The following is a 25,164-nucleotide window of genomic DNA, read 5'->3' as shown; positions in this document are numbered from 1 at the left end:
TCATGTGAGTACATTTAAGAAAAAAATGGTTGTTGTACAACATAATCTAGAAATAATTTACTTTATAGAAGTTCAGTGGGTTTAGCATAACTATATGAGTTGTTCCATCGTATGGCCCTAGGAGCTATAATAATATGTACTAACTCACCATAGGTATTCTCAACATTGGTGAGTTCAGGGACAACTGGACTAATTATCAACAAGTAATGCTCAGTGGCCTAAAGAAGAAATGAGTTGGGGCTCTGGAGTCAGACAGATCTGGATAAGTGACTGCACCATTCATTCTCAAAGCATCAATTACCTGTTATCGTGAATTAAGATAATCCTAGTACTGACCTCAGAGACGTCATGAGGATTAGAAGTGATCTGATATGCAAAGCTTTCAGCAAGTGCTTAGCATATGGCAAGTCCTCAGTGAACATTTATGAATATTATTATTAGCAGGAGTAAACATCAGCATTTGATAAAACTTTCAAACCAAGTAAATATGTTGGTTTTACTGTTGATCCAGATGCTTGTTTACAATAGCATTTCATTTAGTTATCGAGGGACTCGTATGTGTCTAAGTGCCTTCATAGACAATTTCCCTAAGAGTAACTCACAGCTTCTCACAGGGATGAGGAGGGATGTGGATATAGATATATAAACAAGTAATACTATATATATATAGAAAGTCAGAAAAAGATGCAATTAACCATGCCTTGGGGACAAGAAACAAACAACTTTATCATAGAGGGATTAGTACATATGCAGAAGTAAATAAACTCTACAAGGATTGAGCATAGCTGTAGATAGTTGCAGTGATTCATAATTTTCATTATTAATGTCCAATTATTTATATAGGCACCAAGTTGTAGCATGGAATATTCATAATTAGCTAAGATTATCAGTAATTTTGAAATTACTCTACAATATATTTACCAATTCCATGGGTTGGAGAACATGAGAAATATACTTGTGTTTTTCAATTACTCAGAAATCATTGACTATTTAAAAATAACATATCAGACATGTATAGGAAATGTAAACCAAAACAAATTAAATATATATGCCTTCCCTATATATTTTTATTATCAAATATCTTAGTGTCAAAAATGAATTAGAGCTTCTGGTCTGAGGAGATTTCCACAAGAATATTTTCTGTTGTAGGAGTGATAATACCCCAAATGCAACCCTGCCTTATATTAATTTCAGTTTGCATTATTGATATTCACAGCATCAATTTTTAAATTTATAACGTAACTCAAAATATATTCAGAATTTTTTTTATTTTCTTGTAAAACAGTTTTAGATTTATTATTCCAGACAACATAATCTCAATTTGTAAATCACTATTCTAAATATATGAAAGATGATTTCATTTTCATATTGTTGGATAAATTCAATAACTTTTACTCCTTAAAAACTCACTATAATGAAAATATAAATGCTTAACTTGTAGTAAATAGAAAACAGTTTGGAACAGTTCTAAGAGTTTAAGTTTGCAAAAGAAAGAAAGATATGTTAACCTACCATGTAGTCTAGATTCAACCATTTCTTACATGATGTGAATGACTTTTAGAAAAATTTTAATGTGTCAATATTTTAAAATATGGTAACTTCCTCTCTCTACAGCGGTTTAAGTGTGATATGATCAATGTTGTGTATGGTGAGATTATTAACATATTTAGATTGCTTCATATTGCTCTTCTCATCAACCAGGTTTACTAGGCTTTCTTTAGAACACCCGTATTTTACAGTTGGTATTTTAGAATATGGGAATCTCTGTTAAACATCACACGTCTGTTGAAACATTTTTTGATATATGCATTCCACACATCAGCTGTCCTGCTCATTTTCATGGCTTCGGGATATTTGCTTCTTTTTCATGTATTCCAAATTCATAAAAAAGTATTCTCCAAATCAAATCATCAAAGATTTCCTGCTATGTAACTAGTGTTTGGTTATTAATCAGCATGAATTCTATGTATTTTGTTAACAATTGGATATTTGTCTAACAGGAATGATACTTGGCAGTTAATCTCTAGCTCAATGTGATGAAAGATCCTGTGCAACTCTTTTAGACATCAAGTCTCCATTTATGTGTGTATTACTGTTTTTAGGGAATTTGAGCATAACAAAATATAATTAATATTAAAACCCCTACTTGGATATTTTTATTGCTGACTCAAGGTCTATTTCACGAATTAAATGCATCCATTAATCTGAATATACATGGTATCATAATATAATATTAAAATGTGATTGAGATTCTTAAAAATTCCTAATTGGATTCTAGGTTAATAGGACATTACTGACTTTTTGTTTGTTTGCTAACTGGAAAAATAATATTATAATTCCAATTAAATTTCTTATGTATCTGGGTTTTTACATATTTTATAAATTTATTGTATATTCCCAGTTAAATCTTATTAGAGGAGAAAAATACCATTTATTAAAATATACTGTCAGTAAGTTAACAAAATGAAAGCTCGTAGGAATATAATTATATGTTAAAACACATCTTAACTGCACAAATACTGTAGCAATCCCATGAAAAATCTATGTTAATTTATAAATAATCGAAAACCCACCATGAATTGCATCTTAAGTTAAAGCTATGAAGTTTTTTGATTTTTTAAGGAAAATTAAACTGCTATAGTCATTCATTTTAATTCAGCAATATTTCTTTCTCTGAATTGTTTTTTATATATATATCAGGACATATATATAGATCTAAACATATAACAACTAAAACAAAGTTCTAAGGAAGCAAGAATCAAAGAAATACTTCTTCGAGTTTCAGTTATGTAAGAAACAAGTATAAATTATGACTTTCAAACTAAAATATACAGAGATTTTTGTTCTATAAAATACAATGGTTTAACCTTTGGTATCTGGAAGCTAGTTGGAAATTCCAAGATACTTAAGTACTTTACAATTCCTCAAAAACAAAGTAGACCTCTAATTAATAAAAAACAGAGAAGTAAAGAACATTTTTCAGGTTCTAAAAGGCCTTTCCTTCAGGCAAATAATTTTTGAAATTAGATACTAAGTACCAAATGAAAATTCACTTCTTATTTTACGGAAGTAGAGAAAAAGGTGGGGTATTTTTTTTTTCCTATTTGTCATGCTTAAACAGTGACTATTTTTTAGATGAATTCATAATATACTTTTGGCCGGGCGCGGTGGTTCACGCTTGTAATCCCAGCACTTTGGGAGGCCGAGGCGGGCGGATCATGAGGTCAGGAGATCGAGACCACGGTGAAACCCCGTCTCTACTAAAAATAAAAAAAAAAAATTAGCCGGGCGTGGTGGCGGGCGCCTGTAGTCCCAGCTACTCGGAGAGGCTGAGGCAGGAGAATGGCGTGAACCCGGGAGGCGGAGCTTGCAGTGAGCCGAGATCGCGCCACTGCACTCCAGCCTGGGCGACAGAGCGAGACTCCGTCTCAAAAAAAAAAAAAAAAAAAAAAAAAAATATATATATATATATATATATATATATATATACTTTTAAACTTTGTCTCCACTTACTATGAATCAGAATTCAGAGCAAGACAAGTCAATCTCCAACCCCACCTGAAGCTCTATCAGGGAACTACCAAAAGGATTTGCTTACAAGGAAATCCCTTGATACAGTGACAATAAGAGGTGACAATGCATTCATTGTATTTCTGCCAGATTTAGTATTCTGAGCACGTAGGGATATAAATACTTTAATAATTTGCCAAATTGACTGTCTCTGATGATGTTAATTATAGATTCAGCACAGTTTAATATGTATGGGATGTACATTACTGCACATATTTTGATTTTTCTTCTAGGTAAGGGAGCGACTGAGGGTTTCTTTAGAAAGAGTCTCTGCACTGGAAGAAGAACTAGCTGCTGCTAATCAGGAGGTAACATGCCACACTTTCTCCTCTTTTGAGGTGCAATATCGCTGACATTACATCCCTTGTGTTTCACGTCACTTTTATTATAACTGTCACAAAAAATAGATTACATTCTGTCTATGCCATTGAACAAGGCTTGTTGAAATTAGTTGCCAGAGTCTTGTTTTCTGGTTTTTGGTTATTTATATGTGTCACTACTAGACCAAAGGAAAATAATCAAGAGCTAGTGACATGTGAGCTAGTGAGATGAAGATTTAGAAAGACTGCAGGCAGAACATCAGTCCTTTCAAGAAAGAAAACACAGCTCAAAATTGGAACACATATCAAATAACTGTTAAACTTAGAAAATGCTACAAATAAAAGTGAATTCCTTGGAGAGATATACTTCCCCTCAGGTCCTGCCTATTCTTATCTTCTAAAAGCACTGTACTCATATTTAGTGACATCACTGAATCCACTTCTGCTACTATTCACAACCCCCAAAAAAGTATTTTCAATCATCTTTTTAAGATTTAAAGAGTTATTTTATCTTCGGAAGATTTTACTTCTCTTGGGTTTTAACACACAAATTATCTCGGATAATTAGGCATATATAGAGAGTAAATAAATTTGTTTATATATACATGTATCTATCTATATTTGTTTGTCTCTCTCTCTCTATATATATATATAATACCCGAGATATAAAACTGTATGTGTATATAGTTTTATCCCTGAAGTATTATTATAGTCTCCTATAGACAATGTGGTACATTTTATTGATATTACATAGATAAAATAAAATTTTACATATATATATATATATGTAGAGAGAGAGAGAGAGAGAGAAATTTAACCTGTGTCAGCCATTAAAATAGTCCCACCTCTCTTTTTCTCTGACATTTATAAGGCTACATTTTTCTTACAAGTTTATTCCAGTAATGTAATATTGGTATTACTAGTATTGGACATACTAATATAAATTAGCAAAATCTTCCTACTCTTAAATAACCAAGGGTAGAGGGGAGGGAATAATGAAGAGGGTTGATTAATGGGTACAAATTTTCAGTTAGATAGAAGAAATATGACCTAGTGTTCCATAGATCTAGATCAGTAGGTTGGTTATAGTTAACATTAATCTAATATACATTTCAAAATAGCTAGAAGACAGAATTTAAATGTTCCTAGTAAAAAGTAAAGATAAATAGTTACTGTGATGGATATTCCAAATAACCTGCTTTGATCTTTACACATTATATGAATGTATCAAATTATCACAAGTACCCCCGAAGTATGTACATCTATTATGGATCAATAAAAAATAAGTAAATATAAATAGATTTATAAAAATATATGAGGCTAATATCAGTAAAGATAAGTCTTATAAAGGGATTTATAACAAGATAATGTTTGCATACATATTATGCATACAGACAAATACACATTTTCAAACCACTCAGTTAATCTTCTCAGTACAAACTCCTTTGTTTTTTGTTTTGTTTTGTTTTTGTTTTTGTTTTGAGATGGAGTCTTGCTCTGTCACCCAGCCTGGAGTGCAGTGGTGTGATCTTGGCTCACTCCAACCTCTGCCTGCTGGGTTCAAGCGATTCTCCTGCCTCGGCGTCCCAAGTAGCTGGGATTACAGCCATGTGCCACCACCCCTGGCTAATTTTTGTATTTTTAGTAGAGACGGGATTTCACCATGTTGGTCAGGCTGGTCTTGAACTCCTGACCTGGTGATTCACCCGCCTTGGCCTCCCAAAGTGCTGGGATTACACACGTGAGCCACCGTGCCCAGCCACTCTTTTGATCTTCAAAATAAGCTAGATTAATTAAATGAGTATATATATGCTTTTGTTTGTCCCAGCCATAACAATTTAACCTTTAGAAATAATGGACTTTCAGCTAGTAGGAGAGTAAATTCTATGTGAATTAAAGACTAGTAGTGTTAAAAGCATAAATGATGAAATAGCCATTTTTAAAAAGGAAAGAAAGCTTTTCGATGACCAGATTCAGCTTAGTAAACAGGATAGTTTGGAAAAAAAAAAAAAAAGAAATAAGAGATTGGTACCTCTCAGTCATCACAGAAGAAAAGAACCTCTGAAGTAATAGGTAATGACAAGGAGTATGCAGTCTTTTAAAGAGATGGGGTTGATAAATTATCTTCAGGATGGGGTGTACTTGTTCCTGGAACTATCAGGGAAAAAATGTAACATGTGTATTCATATTATATTTCATTAATGTTAATTGTGATTTTTATGTGTGATAAAATATACATTCATTTTGGATGCATTTCTCAAAATATTTCATTGATAAGGGCAAACAAACAAAAAGTTTGGTGGCTACTAATATAAAAGCATGGCTTAATATGACCGTGATAGAATTTCTGTTTGTCATAAACAAAGGTGTGATGAGACCACTTGGCTAAAGTAAGCTGAAATAAAAGTGTCCCATAGGGCAGGCGCGGTGGCTCATGCCTGTAATCCCAGCACTTTGGGAGGCCGAGGCGGGTGGATCATGAGGTCCGGAGATCAATCAAGACCATCCTGGCTAACACGGTGAAACCCTGTCTCTACTAAAAATACAAAAAATTAGCCGGGCGTGGTGGTGGGCATCTGTAGTTCCCAGCTACTTGGGAGGCTGAGGCAGGAGAATGGCGTGAACCCTGGAGGTGAAGCTTGCAGTGAGCCAAGATGACACCACTGCACTCCAGCCTGGGCAACACAGCAAGACTCCACCTCAAAGTAAGGCTCTGAAAATTGGCTCCAGAAATAGCAACTAAGTAGTTACTTCAATTATACATAAAATTGAACAGCAGCCCTTGAGAACAAAAGTGGAGGAAAGATTTATGACTGTTTTCTGGAATATAGTTTTATCCCTCAAGTATTATTATAGTCTCCTATAGGCAGTGCGGTACATTTGATTGATTTTACATAGATAAAATAAATTTTTACTTTTTAGCATTCCTGTGTATCTACTGCAGACTTTTCTGAATGCCATTTGTTTTGTTTAAAATCATTTGTACAAATAAGAGTCACTTGCATAAGTAAAAATCATGTCTGTTAGTAATTATTGTGCTCATTATTAACTTCCATATTGGTTTTATTGTTGATTTTAACTAATGTCCATGTGGCTTAACTGGAATCCCTATTTAGAAATTCACAAGCCCAGCGATAAAGAAAATTTACTTTAGTCTTCTAATAATAAATCGCTTATAAATAGTGATTCTTTTAAGAGAGTAATTAGAAAAGAGTCAACTTTAACTTTTTAATAAAATTGATATTTCAAAATGAAATACAAAAAAATCAGAAGATACTTGCAGTTTGAGTTCTTGATTCTCTATAGTAACAGCAATTGATATAAGGAATCACTGTAAGTAAAGCATCGTGCATTGATGATAAGAAGATATATTTAGAAACCTGACAAAATACATTTAGAAAAATTCATACTATTAGCAGCTTTAGGATAAGAACTAGGTGACTTTTGAATGTTGGCGGTAATAACTGAAGAAGATAGTTTTTTAAAAAAGAGTAAATTTTCATGAAAAAGAAAGTTTAAAAAATTATTAAGAGCCAAACAAAAATATATAATATAGATGAAAATAATCAGGAACCAGAACAAAAGTCCTGCATATGGCTAAATGAGCAAGGACCTGGAGAAACTTTTATTTGATGCATCAGATTTAACATTTCTTTTTTTTAGACAGGGTCTCACTCTGTTGCCTAGGCTGGAGTGCAGTGGCATGATCAAGCCTCATTGCAGCCTCCACCTCTTAGCCTCAGGTGATCCTCAAACCTCAGCCTTAGAAGTAGCTGGGACTACAGTTGCATGCCACCATGCCCAGCCAATTTTTTTTTTTTTTTGTATTCTTTGTAGAGATGGAGTTTTGCCATGTTGCCCAGGCAGGTCTTTAACTCCAGGGGTCAAACAGTCTGCCCAACTTGGCCTCCCAAAGCACTGAGATTTCAGATGTGAGCCACCACACCTGGCAACATTTCTGATTTTAAATTAAATTTAAAATGTATTTATAAGTGTCCCTTAACATTCAAATCTATTTGTTTTCTGAGTTCATATTGCCATCTTGAAGAGTAAGGGTGCTACATTATGATAATCTGCTTGGTTCCTGAGTTTCTGGTTGTTACAGTGACAGTTTAGATATAAAATCTTAGCCAAACATTTTTTTCTGAATTAATTCAATTCCCAAATTCAGAACGGAGAATTAAGAGAAGAGATTTAGATTGTGAATGATATCTTGATATATTCATACCTACGTATATATGCATATGTAGAATCTGAAAAGACCGTAAAGTTTATTCTATCATCATTATATCATTTTAATAGACTTTATTCTCTCATCTGTCTATCATTATTATATATAAAGAGAGTCTCTCTCTCTCTCTCTCTCTTTCTCTCTCTCCTCCCCCCACCACCACCACTTGTCTTATTCTCACAGATGGGTTTGGAGTTATCACCTCCTAATGTCTTTTCTTTATATAATCTCTTTCATTGATCCCTCATCTATTCTTCCCAGACATCCAGGAATTCAACCATGACTTCTGTAGAAATGAAACTAAAATCTATAGCTCAAGGTTTATATACTCTTCTGAGCTCCACAAAAGATTTCAAAAATCCCTTTGGCATTTCCACAGGGCTTTGTTAATGATTGTATAGATTATTCTCTCCTACAAATTTCCAGCAGGGGGGCAGTGGGAGCTGAAATATAGCTCAGGGTTTGCTAATCCAGACATGCACCAGAGGACATAGCCACCTATAAGGAGTACATTTTCTAATTTACACAAAAGTGCCTTATGCTCTGGTGGGTCTGAAATGCCATCTAGTTTTCCTGATGTCCTCTTAGATTCTATATGGCATATTAATGTAATAAAGTGAGTTGCCTCATTAAAAAGAATACAAAACTACTATATGTTCTTTTCTGGAAAAAGCCCCAAAACATTCTGCTATGTAAAAAGAATGAAGTTCCATAGAATAACCTCAATATTTTTCAAATATAAATAATAATAATAATTCATTATGACAGGAATAGAAAAAGTTTTAGATATAAGCACCAAACTGTTATTATTTGTTTTCTCCATTGTTTGCAAGTATATATACCATATGTTTCTGTAGTGTTTGAAATTTTAATAACTTTTCATTATTCTTATAAACAAATAAAATAATAAAGTTGTTTTAGAGTCAGATTTTATTGTGCATAATGACATCAATACTAGATCATTTTATGGAGCACTGAATAGTAATAATAATTAATATTTATTGCTAAATACATATATGTCAGTACACTAATGCTGGAAAGTACATACTACTACTATTTTACAGATGAGACCAGAGAAGTTATTTCTCCTAATGTGCTACTATTCCCTCCTACTTGAAAATGTATTTATCTTTGAATTTGTCTTAATCCTCTGCTTTCAGGTTGTTTCAATTTATGTTTATAATTCTGTCTATAATGTTCCACATATCTGTTTACTCTCATCTTTTTCTGTATGTATTAAAATTACAATATTTCAGGTCTTCATGCATTCTCACCTGAAATATTACAGTAGGCTTTTATCTATTCTTATTGCTTATCTCTTTGCTGTGTAATTCTGCAAGGTTAAACTTGCTAAGTGAAGCCCCAATTATAATGATTATTTTTGTAATATGTTCTCATCTGTAATATATACTTATATATGATATATGCCATATTAATACACTGATAACATAATGATCTATTATGCTATATTAATATATGTTAACAATATAGTGATATATATTACATAGACTTGTAACATACCATCAAAAACTTCTTCAGTGTTCCTAACCTACAGATTCTACTTTAACTCCACCACCCCTACTGCTCTGCCTGAGTCATTCTGAGGCCTTAAGTCATAGAGTGTATTGCTTTTTAAAGAAGCCAACATTTTTCCTAACTCCAAATCTTACTTATGCTAAAGTCTTTCCTGGAATACCTGCACAACCCCAAATCACTCGTTGAAAACATATTTTCTCATTTAAGCTCAAGCTCAGATGTCACCTCTTTAATGAACTATTTTATAATTATTTGCCAATAGGCTCATTAATTAATGGCTAAAGCTCATTACTTCAGCCTGTATTATGACTGTTCAACAAGTATTAGGGTTAATTTTATACTTGTGTAAGCCTATGTAGTTAGTTTACTGAGAAAATAGACTTAATCTCTCTCCTTTAGATTTATTTCACTCAGTAACAGTGATATGAACCTCTTGATCAATATATGTTTGTCAAATTGCATTATATACACTTCATTCTGACTAGTGTTTTCATGTTGTTCTTTGACTATTCTCTTAATGAACCATTTGAGCAACATTCAGTATGCTCAATAAACAGCAATATGTTGATCATATGTATCAAATGAACAAGTTGTTTCTTCTTTCAATTTAATTAATTAATCTCTACCATGTGCAGAAATTTTGAGAGTCTCTGAAAGGAAGAAATAGAAAGAAAGAAAATAAATGAGGTATTAAGTAAATTTTCATGTAACTTGTCCTCTAGTGAAAGAGATAGACGTATATACATATAACTAAGATGTAATTTAGTGCAAAACTAACTAAATACAAAATATAGGCACAAGCAAAATACAGAAGGGAACAGAGAAGAAGGGTATTCTGTGCCAAAGGATCGAAGACTTCAACCTAAAAAGACAGCATTTGAGTGTATCCTTGACGGAAGGCTATGATTTGACTTCAAAACTGTGGGAAGTATTTTAGGCTGAGGAGACAGAATGATTAAGAAAATCTGAAACTTCCTGTTTCAGGAATAAAGAATGTTGTGTTGATAAGAGTCAGGGTGTGAAAAGATACAGAAGAGGAGGGTAAAGAGGTTGATGGCATCCAGATTCTGAAGGGCTAAAAATTTGTAGATTTTTATGCTTTATGAAATGAGAAAGCACTAAAGGTAATATTATGGGTTTTTTTCTGTTGTTTTTTTTTTAATTTTTGGTAAAGTGAAAACCATTAAAGGTATGTTTTGGTGTTTTTTTGGTTAATGTTTTGTTTTTTGGTAAAGTGTAAGGTTGAGGTGGCAAAAAGCTGGAAAGTTGGCATAATTTGATGCATTTGGTTAGCATAATAATATAATATGTTATTTTAATCATGTTACTTTAACAAATACTTATTGGGCATCTTCCATTTGCCAGGCATTTCATTAAGTACTGGGTATAAATATGTTAACAAACTCATATTTGTAAAAAGTTAGTTCTGGCCAGGCGTGGTGGCTCACACCTGTGATCCCAGCACTTTGGGAGGCTGAGGTGGGCAGATCATGAGGTCAGGAGTTCAAGACCAGCCTGACCTACATGGTGAAACCCCGTCTCTATACAAAAATCATCTGGGCATGGTGGCGCGTGCCTGTAATCCCAGCTACTCGGGAATCTGAGGCAGGAGAATTGCTTGAACCTGGAAGGCAGAGGTTGCAGTGAGCCAATATCACGCCACTGCACTCCAACGTGGGTGACAGAGCAAGACTCTATTGAAAAAAAAAAAAAAAATTAGTTCTGCTCCGAAGGCCAGTATGTGAGATAGACCTGTTAAAAAGTAATTGTAAGCTGGGTGTGGTGGCATATATTTGAAATCCCACCTACTCATTACACTGAGGCAGGTGGGTCGCTTGAATTCAGGAGTGTGAGACCAGCCTCGGCAACAAAGCGAGACCTTATTTGTTAAAAAGCAATTATAATGAAGAGTAAGTATTTAATGTGTACAGAATTTCAGTTTGGGAAGATGAATGAAGTTCTGAAGATGGATGATGGTAACAGTTGCTTAACAATGTGAATGTACTTTATGCCATTGAGTAGTACTTAAAGGGCACATTTAAAAATGATAAAACAATACTAATTTTTTATCTTGTTTTATCATAGTAAATGTAATTATAATACAGTATGACTAATGTGATAATAAAAGTAGGTACAAGGTTTAGTAATATTACCAAAGGGAGGAATTCATTGTAGGGGTATGAATAGGAAGAACAGATGATGCTACAAAAGTGACTATAAAGAGCTCACCAGATGGACTTGGAGAAAGAAAATAGAAGCAGGTAGAGCTAGGATTGGGGAAGAGGCAACAGAGAGAGGCAGATCTGAGTGAGGGGTAGCTAGAGCTGGGCTTTGTCCTGCAGACAGCAGTGAGCCAACAGAATTTTTAGGAAGAGAACGGATATGATTGGATTTTCGGTTTTATAGACTAATGGTATCTTAAAAAGTTAAAGGTAAAAAATGTATTAGATGGTCAACGTACTGTGTTTAAAGATAGATTTAAAAGAATCTTCATGATCTTAAAAGAATCGAGGGGACAGTGTCAGAAAATACAGCACTGAGTAGAGCACAAGTATTACTTAGCGTGGCATTTCTATGTTCTTTTAGTAATGGCAAATATAAATTTTAAAAATCAAACAAAATATTGTAAATAAATATATACATAATGAAAATGTGTTGTAATTTTAGACCTTTTTGAGTGGCCCCACCTAGGCAGATTGGATTGTTAACGTTGAATACATGTTCCAGGCCATTGTCCTAAAAAAGTGATCCCAGACAATTTAGACACAGAAAATACAATAAAGTCTTTATTTTTTTTTTTTTTGCAGAGTATTGTTGTTATTGCTTAAAATTGGAAAGCCACAAAAAAAGCACAATAAAGGGAAGTACAAGAGGGAATAAATAGATTACATCCTAACAATGTGTTCTCTTTTATCAGAAACCTGTACACTTTTAAAATTATTTAATTAAGCCAGACCAAATTGATTATTCAGAAGCGCCCGTAAAAATTCAATTGACAGACTACTTTGCAGTGAATACACAGGCGTGCTTATTTTAAAAGCCTTTCCACATGATTGCATTATACATAAAAAGAACTGGCAAGTGTAGTTGCAGGCTGAACTATATTTTTATTGCCTTTAATCTGTGCATACTTATTCCAACCACTGAATTTACCAACTTTCAATTAGAATTTTCCAAGGAAATTAACAATTATTGTACCTCATCTACAACCAGCTTTATCTCTGAAGTCTATTTTCCTAAGGAAAAATTAAAGAACTTGCATGGGCATATTAAGTACCATTCACATTTAGAAAAATATTGCATCAGGATGTTGAAAGGAGCTAGAGGCAGCAACACACATTTTGGGGGCATTACAGGCCCATGGTTCATAGCCATTGCATCACATACATTATTCCATGTAATCATCCCCCAAATCCTTCGAGTTAGGTTAACAACTAGTATTTTGTTAAATGCATGGAAATAAATGGAAAACTGGAAAAGGTGAATAGATACAGGCAAAGGTGGAAGCTATTCTAAAAGCAAAAGGCTGGAATGAAGGAAGGAGAGCTATGAGACTCAAGCAAGTCAAGAGTCACTGAACCAAATGAGAGATAGCAATAGTGAGCAAGATATTGAGAGAGAGAGAGAGAGAGAGAGAGAGAGAGTTTTAAGCATAAAGATTGGAGATGTTCAATGTTTCATGAAGGCATGGAGGATTATGTCTGATATGAAATGATTTCACTTATAGTTAAGAGGTCACTGGAAATTTTTACAGAGATAGTTGCAGTAAACTCTAATGAAAGTAGAATAGCTGCGATTAAAAGAATGTATGAGTTCAGATAAATGAAAGAAGGTAATACTCTTGAGAAATTCAGCAACGAAGGGAAGGAGAGAGTATATGCTAAATGATTCTGGACAGTATTGAGTGATAGCCTTATTATAATGGGAAAGAATTGTAAATGCTTATAGCCATTGAAAACAAAGCCACAAATGAAGGACATGAAATTATGGATGGCAGCACAGTGGAGGATAACTATAATTTTAAGATCAATGGCGAGTGATAGAACTCCTTCCTCTGAGAAATGGAGGAAGGAAAATAGAACATGTAGTGTTGTGATGAATGAAGATATTGATTTGGAGAGGATTTCTTTTTTATCAGGGATTCTTCTCAAGGAAATGGGTTATCTGCTAAGGAAAGTGAGAACAGAGTTATTTTTTAGGAACTAAGGAGACTGTAAACGAGACAATATAGAACATAGCAAGGAACCAATAAGACTAAGCAAAGAAATTTTAGTATGGGATGGTATACCCAGATGAGGTTCTCATTAAGTTACCCCAGCAAATTAAATAAAAGCCAGTATTTCACAGCTCTTACCAACTGAAACAACATGGATTCTCCAATGGTATTTCCTTATTTAAATCTATAAAGTTATTTTATTCATCATAATTCCAGAGGAAGAGATACAAATTTTGAGCTAAAGTTGTCTTTGATTGCTTTGGCCACTTAGAATAAAATCAGTGTTATAACTTTTCCCTAAAACTTGACATGGGTAAAAATTAGGGAACTTCGGAAATCCATGAGTAGTTCAGCTATATTTGAATAGTTTAAAAGAAACTTAAATAGCTGATAATTATGCAGAAAAACATGGAGAAAGTAGGAGATTTGCTGAACAATATTAAGGAATTTGCCTAGAGGGAAGTAGTAGAAATACTCATCTGAGGTTATAGGATCATTTATTTGAAAAATTAATCAAATGACTAAGTCAGTTTTCTCTTCAAATTAAAACTGCCATATCTGTGAGTAGAAAGCTCCAGATATAGAAAAAGAGACCACTGCAAAGCTCTTAAGTTAAATTATTTCAGAATCCTAAAAATAAGAATCATTTCTTTTGAGGGGCCTTTGCAAATTATTCACTCTTGTATTTTTAAATTCTATCAGTTCTGTGAGATGAAAGCAGATTTAATTTTGTATGTCTATCACTGCTTTATAAAAATGATTACTCTCATAATGACTTTCTAATTTTCCTCATGTTTATGCATGCTACATATTCTAATTCCACTGATTAGCTTATTTTAAACATTAGGAATCATATTAGTAAATTCCGTGACCAATTTTCAGTTAACATTCGAACAGAAAGTCAGATAAAAGAGTTTTTTTGTTTGTTTGTTTTATTAACAATTGAAACAAGTCGCCATGACTAAACTTACCAGATGACAGTATGCGTTTAATGACAACAGTGATTGCATAGGACAGTGACACCCTTGGAGCTCTGAACTTGTATTCCTTAAAGATAATGCAAAACTCTCTGATGCTATGTTTTTAGCTTGCCTGCCAACAGTTGTGAGTTTCCAAAAGACCCACTTATTGGGAAAGTATTATTCCTGTTGGAAATGTATCATTTTTGGTAAGAAAATTGTATAGGTTTTAATTTCCTGGAAAAGTCGAATGATGGTTGAACAATGGATTTTTTTTTTTAATTTTAGATAGGTAAACTAGAAGTTTCAGTATTGTTAAACCAGTAGTAATTTAAAAAGACCTATGATTTCTTATTATACCTCTTGATTATCCTTTATGATGATATTGTATTATAAAGATAAATGAAGAAACTGTAAATTATCAAAGTTATTATCATCAATAGAAAATGTATCTTTTGCTGTTGATGATTGTATGTTATAATACAGAATCTTTCCCAGACAAAAAAAAAAAAAATCAAGGTGTCTTATAACAATACATGTTAAAATCCAACAAGGAAGAGAAGTAACAAAATTGCTGTTTGCTACTTCCACTATTTTTACTAGTTCAAAGTCTTGTGTGAAGCAATTATCTAAAATAGAAGTTAAAAGTGTCAGCTATTGTGTATAAGACATTTGAAGTTTGTTTGCAAATCTTTCCAGACTCTCCTATTTTGATTAGAATATTTTCTTTGACGAAAGCATAAGGTTTTTTTTTCATTTGTGGTAGCGGACATAGTTGTTTTATTTTTGCATGTGGAGATTTTGAATGCTTTTTTCCTCTATTAATAGCAAGATCATGTTTGATATTAATACTTTGATCATAAGCATCATAAATTGACCTATTTTATTTTACCCATCCTTATTATTTTTAAGCTAACATTATGAGAAAGATTACTTATTGCTTAGAAATTTAGATGAAATATTGAACTCTAGTGAGAGGCAAGATAAAAAGTTAAAAAAATATATTAACCTTAAGTCAGAAGATTCAAGATTGAGTTATAGATCTATCATTTACTAATTCCGTAACACCTGGCAATTAATTCAACTTCTCTGTGCCTCATTCTTTTTCATCTGTGAAATAGAATGTATTAGTAAATTTCGGACCTGTCTTTCAAAGAAGTCCTGATATTTGGATGAGACAACATTCAGGGAAGCACTTTGTAAACTTGACATACTGAAGTTGTATTGCTATTATTAGACTCAAAAGTCAACATTAGTTATTAGTTGAGCAAATGAAAATATTTTTCTGTTGATACTTTGAATGTGATAAAAAATGAAATGATAGTAGTACTTTGTATTTTATATTATATCCATGACTAAATCTCCTTTACTTTGTATTTTGAAATCTTCTTCTGTTGAATAAACAAATACCTTATTTGTTCATAGAATAATTCTGTAGCACTATATGCATTTTATAAATGATATTGCAATTCACTTATTCACGTTTGATAAAAATAATAGCATCTGCAATTTTAAAGGAGATTACTGTGTGCTTGGTACTACACTAAGTACTATAACCATACCCCAAACCCACACACATTTTTTAGTTATCATAATTAACGTATGAGAAAAGGATAATTATTACAAGCATTTTGAAAGTTAAGAAATTGAGTCATATAGAAGCTAAGTGAATTGTTCTGAGTGTTATCACTAGTCGACAGGAATCCAAATCCAAGATGTCTGACTTTCAATTTGGGTGTAGCTACTATGTCACCTGGCCTTTCTCCCAACCATATTTCCTCCTGTATGAAACTGGTATAGTTTCCTCATCTTTCAGTAATTTGAATTCATCATATCTTCATATGTATTATATCTACATGAATTATCTCAAAATGTATAATTCCATTACACTGAAAGAGACATAAAATGTGTAAATTAATAAAGCATGCATTAAATCGATTAATCAAATTAAGCTACTGATAAAATTTAACTAATTAAAGCATCCAGATATTTACAGTTTTTAAGATAAATTTGATTATTATATTGCAGTATAGACTTCAGTATAATAGTAATAAATAGCATGAGAACATTACAGTGGCCACTATGTTTTAAATATAGAAAATGCGACACCTCAGGTCATATTAAACAAGATGAAAGGATTTCTGCGGCACCTATTTGTTCCCATGTCATTTTTAACAAGAAAGTGCAATAGCTCTCAAGTGTTGAAAATTGCGGAAGTTCCAAATAACTGAACTCTTGGAACACTAAATAAATAAATAAATAAGATGGATGAAAAAGATGTACATTAATTGCCTTAATTTTTTAATTGATAATTGACTGCTAATGATTTTACCTTTAAAAAATTTGCTAGCAAAAAACAAATATAATTTGATCAGTTGGTATTTACCATATACTATTACCCGAGTTTAGCCAAACTGCAACATCTGAGGGCACAGTCCTCCATAGGATCGCCCTCACTTCTGATACCAACTGCAAGTTCAGGAAATTCTCAGATCCACCTTTAGATTCAGTAAGTCACTAAAAAGCCTCACAGAACTCACTGAAATCTATTATATTACAGTTATGGTTTATTATAGGTAAAGGTTACAGATCAAAATCAGCCAAAGCAAGAGAAACAAAGTGCAGAGTCCAGGATGATTCCAAACACAGAGTTTCTGTTATCCTCAGGACATATTATACTTCTAGAATTGACACATGACAGAGTATTACCAACCAAGGAACCTCAATCAATCTTTGATGTCTGAAGTTTCAATCAGGGCTTCATTACATAAGCATGATTGATAAAGTACCTGTTTGATTAATCACAGCTTTGAAGTTGGGAGAGAAAGCTCCCTAAATCATCTAGTTGGTCAAACTGGCATAACTGTCCCTCAAGCTGGATTATCAGGTGTAGTCAGCCTCACCTTAAAATAACACTTCTATTGGGTATGACAAGATTATCTCCTTAAGGCTGAGGGCAAAAGCCTGACCTCCTTTAGGTAACGTCAAATTCTTTACCACACAACTATAAATCATCTTAATTTTTTTAATTGAATATTTTTACAAATAGTGCTGATGATCTCTCATATTATGAATTAATAACATGTTGATAAAGCCAAAATATTATTTTTCATGTAGAAAACAGTGTCATTGGGAGATAAGGAAGAAAATAACTTACAGTAGAATCAGAAAATGTATTGTGGAAGTTTTGTAAAGCCAGTGCAGAGAGAGTCTTTTAAAAGAAAATTACAAAACAATTAAATAATACTGTAGGGGCTGGGTGCAGTGGCTCACGCCTGTAATCCCAGCACTTTGGGAGGCCAAGGTTGGCTGATCATGAGGTCAGGATTTCGAGACCTTTGAGACCATCCTGGCTAACATAGTGAAACCCCCTCTCTACTAAAAAAAAAAATAAATAAAAATACAAAAATTTAGCTGGGCATGGTGGCACAGGCCTGTAGTCCCTGATACTCAGGAGGCTGAGGCAGGAGAATCGCTTGAACCTGGGAGGTGGAGGTTGCAGTGAGCCGAGATTGCGCCACTGCACTCCAGCCTGGGCGACAGAGTGAGGCTGAATCTCAAAAAAAAAAAAAAAAAAAAAAGAATAAGAAAATAAATAAAATACTGTCATTAGCAAGTTTAGGAAACACAACTAGGGATTTTGAGGCATGAGGCTGGGTCAAGTATATTTATTTAAGTGCTGTTTTATCATTCTCAGGAAGCTCCAACCACTTACCTTTCCTTACCTTCAAGTTTATGGATCTCCACATTATGAGGTTACTGCTGTTATTAACAGTGAAAATGTATTGAGATCTTGCGATTATCTAATCACCTTTAAAGCAGGGAGTACTATCACCACTTTAAAGATGCAGAAAATACGGTTCTAAAGCTTAAAGTAATTCAGCTGAATCACATAATTAGTAAATGCCTGAGCCATTTCCCTTTTCTTGGATGTATTCACTTCTTCTAATCTCTCCTTTTAAAATCTTTTCTCCAGGTTTCAGTTAATCAACACTTATTCCAAGAAGCATACTTTTTTATCTATCCATGGAATTAGATGGATTTGCACCTGCACTGATATGTCTGTTGTATCCAGAACAAGTGGGCTGAGGGACATATAAATAAACTGTCTGGGTTAAAGTGCCTGTCACAGATGGCACTACTTCCAGCCAGCAGGTATAGGGAGCTAAAAAATATATAAAGAAAACTTTTAGGGGCAAGATCAGGCAGTAGCACACATGACTCTTACTTATATGCCATTGAACAAAACTTGGTCTCACATCACTCCAAGCTGTAAAAGAGACCAGGACATGCAATCTCTGTTTTCATGGCCATATACAAAAGTTCTATTGCTAAAGAATGGGAAAATGAATATTAATGTGCAAAAAGTAGACTCTAGATCACACAAAACATGAAGAATGTTTGGAATTTATTAATGAACTTAATAAAGTAATATACAAAGTATATGTAAATATCAGTAGTATTCCCACACCAGCAATAAATAGAAAGCATTAGCGAAAAGCATATTTCATTCAAATAACTATAAAGATAGATATATAGATGTATTTTATACATAAACACTGAATTACGTTTAGAAATTTTTAGCTAAAATAGCAAATCCCGTTGTTTTAGGAAATACAAAAAGTCCTAAATACATAGAAATAACAGTTACATTTTTGTGTCTGGAGCTAGATATTGTAAAGAAATCTATTTTTCCCAACGTATTTTATAGGTGTAATTCAATCAAAATTCTAATATAATGGTTTTGAGATTTAAATAAAATAATTCTGAAGTTTCCTTATTAAATAATAATGTAAAACATTTAATAATGTTATGAAAATTAAAGATTGTTGAGTATGGGGTTTTCCTAGAATGCACAGCTTTGAAATATATTTTAAAGTTTTTTACCACTTTGATTAAGTTTATTGCTAAGTATTTGATTCTTTTCATTGCTATTATTAAGGGGGTTGTTTTCTTAATTTCCTTTTTATATTGTTGTTTGTGTGTGGAAATGCAACTAATTTTTCAATGCTGATTTTGTATTCTGCAACTTTACTGTTTTGTTTATTAGTTAAAACAGATATTAGTTATAACAGTGAGCCTTTACAGTTTTTTATGTCTGTGGTCATGTCATTTGCATACAGATTATTTTACTTCTTCTTTTCCAGTTGTTTGCTTTTTATTTTCTTTCCCTGTCTAATTTCTATGGCTAGGACTTTAGTACTATGTCAAAAAGAAGTAGTAAAATTGGGCATCCTTTTCTTGTGCTGGATCTTAGAAGGAAAGCTTTCAGTTTTTCTCCATGGATTAAGATGTTAGCTATGTACTGTTCATGCATGATCTTTATTGTGCTGAGGTAATTTTCTTCTATACTAATTTTGTTGAGAATATTTTTCATAAATAGATGTTGAACTTTTTCAATTGCCTTTTCTGCATCTGTTGAGATAATTCTGTTTCTAAAAAATTTTGCGAATGTGTTGTATCATATTGATTGATTTGTGTATGTTAAACTATCCTTGCATTCCAGAGATAAATCTCTCTTGGTCATGGTATGTGATCTATTTAATGTTCTTTTGCATTGGGTTTGCTAGTATTATATTGAGGATTTTTGCATGTTTGTTCATTAGAAATATTGGCCTGTAATTTTATTCTCTTGTAGTATCTTTGATTTTGGAATTAGGGGATCCTGACCTTTTAAGTGTTACTGCTTCTTCTATTTTTTGGAAGAGCTTAAAATGAATTGGTATCAATTCTTCTTTCAATGTCTGGTAGAATTCATCTGTGAAGGCATTGGTTCATGGACATATTTGGGTTGGTTTATTACTGATTCAATCCCCTTATTTTTTATTTTTCTGTTGAGATTATCTATTTCTTTTTGATTCAGTATTGGCAGATTGTATGTTTATTGGAATTTATCCATTCCTTCTAGGTTCTGCAGTTTGCTGGGATATAAATGTTCATAGTAGTCTCTTATGATCCTTTATATTTTTTAGTTATTCATTGTAATGTCTCCTCTTTCATGTCTGATTTTATTAAATTTATTAATTTTGGGAACCAGGGGCAGAAAGCTATGGCTTGAATACATCTCCCAAAAGTTCATAGGTTTGAAACTTAATCTCAGTGCAACAGTGTTGGGAGGTAGAGCCTAATGAGTGGTGATATGGTTTGGCTGTGTCCCCACCCAAATCTTATCTTGAATTCCTACATTTTGTGGGAGGGACCCAATGGGAGGTAATTGTATCATGGGGGTAGGTCTTTCCTGTGCTGTTCTCATGATAGTGAATAAGTCTCATGAGATCTGAGGGTTATTATAAGAGCTCCTGTATCAGCTCTCTCTTTGCCTGCTGCCATCCATGTAAGAAGTGACTTGTTTATCTTAATGAGTAGCCCCTGACTCCCTTCCATCTGTAGTAATTTCTTTAGCAAGTGGTTGCTTGGCCACATTTTTTCACATTTTACTTTCCCACGCTGTGAATTTTCCAAGGTTTTTCACTCTGCTTTCCTTTTAATTATAAATTCTGCCCCTTAAGACAATCCTTTTCTGTCATACTTCACTGTAAGCAGTTAAAAGTAGTCATACAGCAGGGTGAATGCTTTGCTGCTTAGATATTTCTTTCACCAGATATCATAGTTCCTCAGTCTTAAGTTCTTCGTTCCATAAAGTCCAGTAATATAGACACAATTCTACTAGTCTGCAGAAGTGTAACAGTATAGCATTTACTTTAGTTTCCGATACCTTGTTTCTCATTTTCATCTGAGATCTCGTGAAAATGACATATATATATACATACACACACATATTTACACATATATATATACACATATATACACACACACATATACACACATACATATATATATATATATATATATATATATATATACCTGTTTATATAATCACCTTCTTGCCTCTAGAGACAGTTCTAGACTTAAAGTCTACTTTGTCTGATATAAGCATAGCCATCCCCAGCTTTCTTTTGATTACAGTTTGCATGGCATAACTTTTCATGATATAAGCATAACTACCCCTAGCTTTCTTTTGGTTACCATTTGCATGACATAACTTTCTTCAGCTCCTCATTTTCAAACTATGTGTGTCTTTATATGTAAAATGAGTCTCTTATGAAAAATAAACCACTGGATCTTGTTTTATTATTTTTTTTCTCTAAATCCATTCAGCTATGCTATGCCTTTTGATTGGTGATTTTAATTCATGTATATTTAAAGTAATTATTGACAGGTGAGGAATTACTAATTTCATTTTGTTAATTGCTTTCTATATATTTTGCCATTGATTTTTTCTCTCTCTGCTCTCTTACTGTCTACTTTTTAATTAGATGGTTTTTTGTAGTTATTTGCTTTGATTTTTTTCTTCTTGTATATTTTGTGTATATTATGGGTATTTTACTTGTGGTTAGCTCAAAGCTTTCATAAAATATCTTGTAGTTACAACAGTCTTTTTTAAGTTAATAGCAACTTAACTTCAATTGAATACAAAACCTCCACACTTTTACTCCCCCTTTTACTCCACCCAATTTGTGTTCTTGTAGCCAGAGTTTCTTTTTATATTGTGTATCCATTAACAATTTTGTATCTCTAACCTTTACATTAGGACTAAAAGTAATTTATACAATACAATTATAATGTTGCTTTAACCTCCATGTCTCTATATGTTTACTTTAACCGGTGAGATTTATACTCTTATATGCTTTCATGTTGCTATTCAGCATGTTTTTGTTAAAATTTGAAGAACTTGCTTATGCAGTTCTTTTAAGGCAGGTCTATTGTTGAAAAACTCCTTCAATTTCATTTGTATTGGAAAGACTTTATCCCTTCCTCACTTTTAAAGAATAATTTTTTGGATATATTGTTCTTGGTAGACAGTTATTTTCTTTCAGTACTTTGAATATATGGTCCCACTCTCTCTTGGCCTGCAATGTTTCTGCTGATAAATCTACTAACAGTCTTACAGAGATTCTCTTTCATATAATGAGTTGCTTTTTTCTTGTGGCTTTCTAATCTCTTTGTCCGTGACTTTTGATAATTTGATTATAATTTGTCTCAGTGTAGTGTTTTTGGGAACTTTTGAGCTTCATGAATTTGCATGCCATTTCTCTCCTGAGATTTGGGAATTTTTCAGCTGTTATTTCTCTAAATATGTGTTCTATCAATTTATTCCTTTCTTTTTCTCTTTTTGGGACTCCCATAATGCATAAACTGGCCCACTTGATGGTGTCCCATAGATATGATAGGCTTTCTTCACTTTTTTTTCATTTTTCTCTCCTCTGACTAAGATCAAAAGACCTGTCCTTGAATTTTTAGATTCTTTCTTCTGTTTGATCAAGTCTACTATTGAAGCACTCTATTGCAGTTTTCATTTTATTCTTCAGCTCCAGAACTTCTGTTAGGCTCTTTTTTATGATTTTTACCTCTTTATTGAACTTTTATTTTTTTCATATATTGTTCTGCTGATTATTGTCAAGTTGTGTGTCTGTGTTTGCTGGTAGCTTGCTGAGCTTCTTTAAAATAATTATTTTGAATTCCCTGTCAGGCAACTTCTTATTCTCCACCTCTTTGTGGTCAATTACTAGAAAATTATTGTGTTCCTTTTGTGGCATTTTCTTGATTTTTCATATTCTCATAGACATGCATTGATGTCTGCACATTTGAAGGAGCTGTCACCTCTTTAAACTTTATGTACTGGCTTCAGTAAGGAAAGACCTCACCTATGGGAAGGTATGAAGCCACCAACTGGGTGGGGTATGGTAGCTTCTTCTCTGAAGCACACAGTAGCTGTTCCAGCTCCAGGAGCGGGCAGCAATTAGACTCCAGGTAGTTCCATCAGCTGAGGTCAGCGCTGGTGAAGACTACAGCTTTTTTAGTAGACAAGGCTGAGAGTGTCTGCAAAGGCAGCAATGGCTTGCAGGTTCCCCAGTCATGAAAGCTTTTGAAGTCCTCCTGCTTTCCTTTTCACCCACAGGAGAAGTTGTGGTAGAGGGGATCCTTCTTGGTACCTGTGTCTGAACTGTGAACATACATCGAACAGTGGTGGTACTAGGTCTGGAATGCAGGTTCATGCGGCATAGCTATGGATTTGGATTTGGATGCAAATGCACATGGCCAAACCATTTCATTTTTAAAGCTAATTTGTATCCAGAAGCCATGTATATACTCTTTATTCCCTCTCAAACTTGAATATCCAACATAAATAAGGTGAAAAATGAGTTAAATATAAAAAGTGAAATTATAACTAGGGAATGAAATATCGTTTGTATTGAAATAATACACTGACATCTTTCAAACAATACAAGGCATAGCAAAAGAAAAACAGATTCCATTTTAGAAAAGTTAAAATTTTTATTACAATAAAAAAACAGAAAAAATGAGGCCGGGCGCGGTGGCTCACGCTTGTAATCCCAGCACTTTGGGAGGCCGAGGCGGGCGGATCATGAGGTCAGGAGATCGAGACCATGGTGAAACCCCGTCTCTACTAAAAATACAAAAAAATTAGCCGGGCGTGGTGGCGGGCGCCTGTAGTCCCAGCTACTCGGAGAGGCTGAGGCAGGAGAATGGCGTGGACCCGGGAGGCGGAGCTTGCAGTGAGCCGAGATCGTGCCACTGCACTCCAGCCTGGGCGACAGAGCGAGACTCCGTCTCAAAAAAAAATAAATAAATAAATAAAAAATAAAAAAAAAAAAACAGAAAAAATGAATACCATGAAAAATGATTAAATCAAAACATGTATACAAGGGCAATATCATGAGACTTTATGTTAATTTTAACAACATTCATTCAATAAATATTTATAAAAACAACAATAATAACACAGATTCCCTACAACATGTGAGGTTCTCTTGTAAGTACTTTATATATTTTAACTGATTTCCTTTTTACATGAATAACATTTCAGACTGATGTTGCAAACATCATTACTTTATAGATAGGAAAATTGAGGCAGAGTGTAGTTGAGCAACTGGTTTAATTTCATAGTGTCAGTAAGTGGTAGAACCAGAATTCTACCGCACAATTCATGATCTTAATCAGTACTTTATACTGTCTACTTGGTGGATACCAATCAATGTTTTGGATGTCAAGGGCATATCAGTAACCAAAGAAGAAACTGCTTTCCTTAAAGGTCTTATATTAGAAATATGTAATTTAAAAACTATTTTTATGTACTGATAAATTCAATGAAATAAATTTCACCCCTATAGAAGGAGAATATTGCAAATTCAATTGACATTTAATTTTAAACTGTTTTTTTTTTTTTCTGGGTTCTCTCAACTGTTTCCATTTTAATATTAACCAACATCATTATATTATCTGAATCTCTACTATTTAGATATGAGTAGA

General features: G+C 33.3%; 1 protein-coding gene across 15 annotated transcripts in view; it reads left to right on the top strand.

The window, feature by feature from the left end:
- Positions 1-25,164, top strand: part of PPFIA2 (PTPRF interacting protein alpha 2) — a 516,856-nt gene that overhangs the window by 328,264 nt on the left and 163,428 nt on the right. For 13 of the 15 annotated variants that reach the window (XM_055236863.2, XM_055236852.2, XM_055236853.2 and 10 more), the window contains one exon: positions 3,804-3,878. The exons of the other annotated variants lie outside the window; for them this stretch is intronic. In XM_055236863.2, the coding sequence (XP_055092838.1) occupies positions 3,804-3,878 (75 nt within the window). The remainder of the gene's footprint in view (positions 1-3,803; positions 3,879-25,164) is intronic. 15 annotated transcript variants of the gene reach the window in all.

This window comes from Symphalangus syndactylus, chromosome 13 (assembly GCF_028878055.3).
Source record: "Symphalangus syndactylus isolate Jambi chromosome 13, NHGRI_mSymSyn1-v2.1_pri, whole genome shotgun sequence".
Taxonomy (NCBI): domain Eukaryota; kingdom Metazoa; phylum Chordata; class Mammalia; order Primates; family Hylobatidae; genus Symphalangus; species Symphalangus syndactylus.
Note: the sequence above shows the minus strand (reverse complement) of the source record. Positions and strands in the feature narration are given on the sequence as shown.